This window comes from Palaemon carinicauda, chromosome 18 (assembly GCF_036898095.1).
Source record: "Palaemon carinicauda isolate YSFRI2023 chromosome 18, ASM3689809v2, whole genome shotgun sequence".
In the NCBI taxonomy this organism is placed as follows: Eukaryota; Metazoa; Arthropoda; class Malacostraca; order Decapoda; family Palaemonidae; genus Palaemon; species Palaemon carinicauda.
In genome coordinates this window covers 21670011-21677510 of record NC_090742.1, presented here as the reverse complement: position 1 = coordinate 21677510, position 7500 = coordinate 21670011, and the positions used below count along the sequence as shown (strand labels likewise).

At 35.3% G+C, this 7500-nt stretch overlaps 1 protein-coding gene across 1 annotated transcript in view; it reads right to left on the bottom strand.

Annotated features, from left to right (window-relative positions):
- The window catches only part of LOC137657696 (glucose dehydrogenase [FAD, quinone]-like), a 124526-nt gene that overhangs the window by 28471 nt on the left and 88555 nt on the right, over positions 1-7500 (bottom strand). Inside the window, exons 3-5 of the mRNA XM_068392101.1 lie at positions 4263-4465; positions 3630-3819; positions 2193-2327 (exon numbers count right to left, since the gene is read on the bottom strand). Coding sequence (XP_068248202.1) covers positions 2193-2327; positions 3630-3819; positions 4263-4465 — 528 coding nt within the window. The remainder of the gene's footprint in view (positions 1-2192; positions 2328-3629; positions 3820-4262; positions 4466-7500) is intronic.

Sequence of the window (7500 nt, the reverse complement as noted above, 5' to 3'; positions counted from 1 at the left end):
CTATTGTCTGATTTCCTTTTTTCAATCGTTCACTAAACTTTAATTTTAAAGACCCTGTATTAGAAATCATAGTTCCTAAATACTTGAATGATTCTACCTCATTAATCCTTTCTCCTTCCAATGATATTGTATCTTTCATTGCATAATCCGTTCTCATCATCTCTGTGTTTCCTCTATTTATTTTGAGCCCAACTTCATGTGATATTTCATGCATTCTGCTAAGCAAGCATTGCAAATCCTGTGGTGTTCTGCTAGTAAGGACATCATCATCAGGATATTCTAGCCTATTACCAATCCAGTACAATATTTCTCCACCATCTTCGACTGTTGTACGCATTGCAATAACCATGAAGAGGAAAAACAACATAGGTGACAACACATTCCCTTGGAGTACTCCGTTGTTCACTGGAAATTCATTTGATAGAATTCCATTGACAATAACTTTGCTCTTGCTATGCTCATGAACAGACTTAATCAAATTTACACTTTTAAGAGGAATTCAATAATTACGCAGGACTCTCCACAAAATTGGCCAGTGCACACTATCACAGGCTTTTTCTTAAATCACAAATACCTTCAAAAGTTAATTTCTATATTCTATGCATTGCAGTACATGTCTCAAAATGAAAATTTGATCAGTACAACTTCTACCTTTTCGAAATCCTGCTTGTTTATCTCTCAGCTTTTCATCAATCTTTCTCTCTAGTCTCTTTAGAATGAGCATACTATATATTTTCATAACAACTGACGTAAATGTGATGCCTCTGTAATTATTGCAATCAGTCAGATCTCCTCTCTTGTCATTTTCACCAACACTCCTGCCTCTTCACGCCAAATTCTACAAAATAATCTTTTAAGTAATCTGTGAGTCACTTCATATTCTGCTAATATCTCAGCAGTTATTCCATCGTATACATGGGCTTTCCATCTTTTTAGTATTTCTAGGATAGCTTAGCCTTCAAACACACTGAATTCATTCATGGGCACATCAAGGTCTTCATCAGCTTCAGATATATCAATCAAATTATTCCCTTCATATCTCCTCTTTATGATCTCACTAAAGTGTTCCATCCAACGTTGCCTTTCTTCATCATTTGTTGTTATAGCAGATCCATTTCTCTTTTTGATAGGTATATGCTTCTTCTTCTTTGCCCCAGTTGAGATTTCATTAATAATTCTGTGAGCTATTCTTATACTGTAACCACTCCCTAAATTCGTAGCCTTGTCAGCCTCATCTGCTTTCCAGTCTAAATATTCTTTCCAGTCATTTGTGACCTTTCTCTTGACCTCACTATCAATACTGGAATACTTGGCATGTTTTACGTTGTAATTTTCATTACTTCCTCTGAAAACTTTCAACAATCAATTTCGGTCTGTCTCTTTTTTAGATACGAAGGTAAAATTGTAAGAGGAAGTATATATTTTTTCTCTTTATAGTTGATAACTTCATATATTTTTTTTATAAAAAAGTTGATAATTTTACATATTTTCTCTTTACAGTTACTAATTTCACACACTTTTTTTTTTCTTTATAGTTGCTAATTTCAGATGTATTTTTCTCTTTATAGTTACTAATTTCACATTTTCCTCTTCATAGTCACTAATTTCACAATTCTCCCCTTTATAGTTGATAATTTCACAAATATTTTCTCTTAATAGTTGATAATTTTCCATATTTTTTCTATCTATATAGCAGTTAATAATTTCACATTTTTACTCTCCATAGTTGCAAATTTCACACATTTTTTCTTATTCACACTTGCTAATTTCACATTCTTTTGGCTTATTACAAGTTGCTAATTTCACAAATCTTTCTCTTAAAAGTTGCTAATTTCACACATTCTGTTCTCTTTACAGTTGCTAATTTCACATTTTTTTCCCTATTGTTGCTAATTTTACACATTTTTTCTCTTTATTGTTGCTAATTTTACATATTTTTCTCTTAAAAGTTGCTAATTTCACAAATTCTGTTCTCTTTACAGTTGTTAATTTTACATTTTTTTCGCTATTGTTGCTAATTTTACCCATTTTTCTCTTTATTGTTGCTAATTTTACATATTCTTTTCTCTTCATTGTTGCTAATTTCACACATTCTGTTCTCTTTATAGTTGCTAATTTTACATATTTTTCCTTTCACAATTGGTAATTTCTGATTAAAATAGATTCGTCTAAGAATGAAAGATTGACCTTACCTATTTGTTCGGGTCCATTTGGGTCGATGAGGTCGTAACCGAGTTGTTTGGCTCCTTTGACGAAACCGCCCAAGAGAGGCGACGCCCATCTTTTATCCTCCACCGACAGTGGGCCGCCCTTGCCATGGTATTCAACTGTACAACATATAAAAAAATATGAGAAAAAGTATACATTAGTGTGTGATGTTTTACATATTTTTTTATACAAAAAAATATGCCAAAAGACTGTGAAAGAAGAACCGTATTGCGTTATTTGTTTCTAAGAAAACGGAGAAAGAAAACGGAGACAAAAAATGGGATAATACGGTAAAGTAAAAAGAAGTCACAACCATGAGTTCACTTTCACTGAGATTTTTTATGTTTTCCTTCATTTCCCATATGTTCTAAATTATGTGATCGATTCTTATTTTGAACGTTTCTAGTAAAAGGTTTAAAAGCCAAAAGGCTACGAATGAATGAACAAGTAATGAAGATATTCTCATTTATCTCAAACTCCTTTTAACCAACTTTTCCACACCATTACTTTGATTCCACACTAATCCAATGTACTAAACGGGTTAATCAGGAAGATGTTAAGTGCATATCAACTTCTAATGTAATTTTTTATCATCATCATAAAAAAAAAAAAAAACTGTAAGAAGGTAATGCTTTCAAACCCCCTTTTCCTTGAAGATAAATTTTTCATCTATATTATTTTTGTACTGTATACTTTTTTTGGCTACAGTAGGAGCAAACGACCTATTTATTAAGAAATTACGATGCATAGGATATCAAATTCATAGCGCTCACTAATTAAAGAATATACCGAACTTATTAGCACTTTAAGGCTGGGAATAAATAAACCTCAGTCTCCTTTATTATTATCATTATCACTTTCTAAGCTACAAGCCTAATTGGAAAAGCAGGATGCTTTAAGCCCAAGGGCTCCAACAGGGAAAATAACCCAGTGAGGAAAGGAAATAAGGAAAAAATACAAGAGACGTTTAAGAACAATAACATTAAAATAAATCTTTCATATACAACCTATAAAAACTTGAAAACAACACGAGGAAGAGAAACAAGAGAGAATATTGTGCTCGAGTGTACCCTCAAGCAAGAGATCTCCAACCAACAACTCGTTGTAGACTTCCTGAAACCTCTAACCTTATCATTAAAATCAAACACAAAAAGCAGTTTGTAGATGTAGAATAACTTTGCTAGAAATGTAAAAAAGAAACAACATAAAAAAGACGTAAGAACTCTTACAACTTTGCTAGAAATGTCAAAAAAAAAAAAAAAAATAAAAAAGAAAAAAAAATCAACATAAGAAGACGTAAGAACTTTTACAACTTTGTTATAAAAAAAAGGAAAAAAAAATCAACATACAACGACGTAAGAACTTTCATAACTTTGCTAGATATGTCAAAAAGAATCAACATAAAAAGAGACGTATCTTACGCGTATTCTTGTTTCTGTCGCCTCTATAATCCTCGGATTTCTTGAAATAAGGCAGCACTGAATCATAGCCCCATCCTGGGTTCCCGAGGCTTTCCCAATAGTCGTAATCTCTCCTGTTACCTCGGACGTAGAACATCCAGTTCAGGGTGGAGGTTCCGCCGAGGACACGCCCAAGAGGGTAGGATATGGCCTGCAGGTTGGGGTGGGTGGGTGGGGGAGGGTTAAGAGGAGAGGGGGAAAAAAATCTATGAAAGGTAATGTAACCTCAAACGTATGTTGGATTAAACAGATGTAATATAGTGAAAATATTCTGGTTTTCCCCCAATGATTTCCTATAATTATGTAAGATAAATATTATTTGGAATAATAATAATAATAATAATAATAATAATAATAATAATAATAATAATAATAATAATATTAGTTTTAATGATAATATAATTTCTAACAATTATAATAAACTCAATGATATCAATAATCTTAATAATACAAATAATCATAATAATCATGATAATTTTCTAGCTATAATGTGATAAAGGCCAGTAATGAGAGAGAGAGAGAGAGAGAGAGAGAGAGAGAGAGAGAGAGAGAGAGAGAGAGAGAGAGAGAGAGAGAGATTAAACAGTGACTTACTTGATTTTTAAAGGCACGAAGTCCGTGCTTCTGACGGACAAGGGAATAATTCCAATCCGTGTCCCCTCCTGGCCCGGCAAAAATCAATGCCGGGACGTTGCTCTCCGGAGGAGGCTCACCTCCGGCTTCCAGGAGGAGTATTCGCCATTCTGGAACTTCCGAAAGACGGTTCGCCAACACTCCACCAGCTGATCCACCTCCAACTGAGCACGAAAAAGGAAATGCAGTGTTGTTACTGTTACATATACTCAATAACTCTCACTTTATCCCTATTTGTCTCCTTTCCTTCCTCTTAATACCTTTGAAGCCATTACCCTTAATTCTCTTCACATGACCAAACCGTTCGCCAACACTCCACCAGCTGATCCACCTCCAACTGAGCACGAAGAAGGAGATGCATTGTTGTTATTGTTACATATATTCAGACTCTCACTTTATCCCTATTTGTATCCTTTCCTCCCTCTTAATACCTTTAAAGCCATTACTCTCAATTCTCTTCACATGACCAAACCGTTCGCCAACACTCCACCAGCTGATCCACCTCCAACTAAGCTCGAAGAAGGATATGGATCATTGTGAGTTACATATATTCAGACTCTCACTTTATCCCTATTTGTCTCCTTTCCTCCCTCTTAAAACCTTTGAAGCCATTACTCTCAATTATCTTCACATGACCAAACCGTTCACCAATACTCCACCAGCTGATCCATGAGCACGAAGAAAATGCATTGTTGTTACTGTTACATATACTCAATCAGACTCTCACTTTATCTCTATTTGTCTCCTTTCCTTCCTCTTAATACCTTTGAAGCCATTACCCTTAATTCTCTTCACATGACCAAACCGTTCGCCAACACTCCACCAGCTGATCCACCTCCAACTGAGCATGAAGAAGGAGATGCATTGTTGTTATTGTTACATATATTCAGACTCTCACTTTATCCCTATTTGTCTCCTTTCCTTCCTCTTAATACCTTTGAAGCTATTACTCTCAATTCTCGTCACATGACCAAACCATTCGCTAACACCACCAGCTGATCCACCTCCAACTCAGCAAGGAGATGCATTGTTGTTATTGTTAGATATCTTCAAACTCTCACTTTATCCCTATTTGTCTCCTTTCCTTCCTCTTAATACCTTTGAAGCCATTACTCTCAATTCTCTTCACATGACCAAATCGTTCGCCAACACTCCACCGGCTGATCCACCTCCAACTGAGCACGAAAAAGGAGATGCATTGTTGTTATTGTTACATATATTCAGACTCTCACTTTATCCCTATTTGTCTCCTTTCCTTCCTCTTAATACCTTTGAAGCTATTGCTCTCAATTCTCATCACATGACCAAACCGTTCGCCAACACTCCACCAGCTGATCCACCTCCAACTGAGCAAGAAGAAGGAGGTGCATTGTTGTTACTGTTACATATGCTCAGTCAGACTCTCACTTTATCCCCATTTGTCTCCTTTCCTTCCTCTTAATACCTTTGAAGCCATTACTCTCAATTCTCTTCACATGACCAAACTACCTCGAAGTATAATAATCCAATTTTTCTCTCTACTAATCATATAATTATCATGTCCCTTAATTTTTCTCATCAATGATAAACCATTCTTATTCCCCATGTACTGAGTAAAATATTCATATTAATAGTTTTCGTTTCTTTTTCATATACATAAACACTGAACTTCTATAAAGGAGAGTTGGCTTAACAGTTCTTTCATATATCTAAATTTTTGCCGCCATACATTTCCTTTCTCTTGTAGAATTTTTGCTATAAACCCGGATAACACTCATACGTTCTATCATCCTACCATCACCATTAACTCCATGTACGAATCCATTACATTTCTTTCCATACTCTTTTATACTTCTTTCACGGCTGTTACATCCTCTATCATCTTTCTATTTATACAAATAAAAAATTATTCTGATCCCCCTTGGTTAGGAACCTTTCCTTTATATGTAATACCTTATACAATCTGGTCCGTCAGCCATTCAGTCAGTCACGCTACTATAGTTTTCCTACATCAGCCTCATTGTAATGCATAAAGTCCCCTATTAGAGTACTCTAAAACTTACATTAATTCCTTCCACTCTTGAACCATTCAGATGCTAATCTTTTATATCTTTCATATTCAATAACACATCAAAATACTCTCTAACAATTCTTCCATATAAAAGAATATACATATTTTCATTATGGTTAGAGATGTGAGCTTTAATTTTGATTATAATAGATTCTTGCCAAAATTTGACCAAATAATGCAAATAATGCCATTACGCATTTCAAGGTTTAGTAAATTCGACTAGTGACTATGTGGAATCTTTGGAAGTAGCCTCCATTGGTCTCACAGCCACCGACCCTTTTCTAGCACTGATTCTCATCCTTCACCACAATGTCAGCCTATCTCTTGAGGCTATGGCAGCAGTTAACCTTACATCATCCTGACATGGTCAGAACGTGACTTTCTTTATTTGAATATAAGAAACAATTACAAGCTTCTCAAACAGTGATGAACCTAACGTTTCTGGATGCTGATTAGATCAAATGACAGTTTACATACTTTCTGGACAATTAGAATCAATGACAGGTCATATACAGGTTACCTGATATATACCTTCTTCTTATGCAGCCTATTCCAGATTATACTTATCTATTATTAAGCAAGACAGGATAGACATGTAACTATATGGCAGGTCAGGATTAAAAATAAAACTATAAGAGAGATTACTCGAGTATCATATGTGGATGAGATCATGGTGAGGGGTAGATGGAGATGGTTTGGGCATGTTCTTCGCACTCCCCAAGAGATTGATTCACCAAACGTTTGACTGGGATCCACAAGGCACTAGAAGAGTTGGAAGACTAGGCCTACATGGCTGAGAACTATGAATCGGGAAGTAGGAGATGATGAATGGAGAAGTATAGATTTTAAAGCTCAAGATAGATGCCCTTTGTGTCAATAGGCATAGGAGATGATGATGACAATTATCATTATTATACCCCAATGTTGGAAACAATTATTCTTCCTTCTAAATTTACCGCCAGCATACAATTCTTTCATCCTACTAGCGTGAACTTCAGAATGGAGCAAAACCCACAGCTAGTAATTTTTTGGCCGGAGGGAAACACATGCATGGAAGCTAACATTGTAACAGTAAAGTACGAAAAACTCACTCAGACAGACTACGTGACCTTCGATTCATTCTGGCCTACATGTCTCCATCAGCTTAGT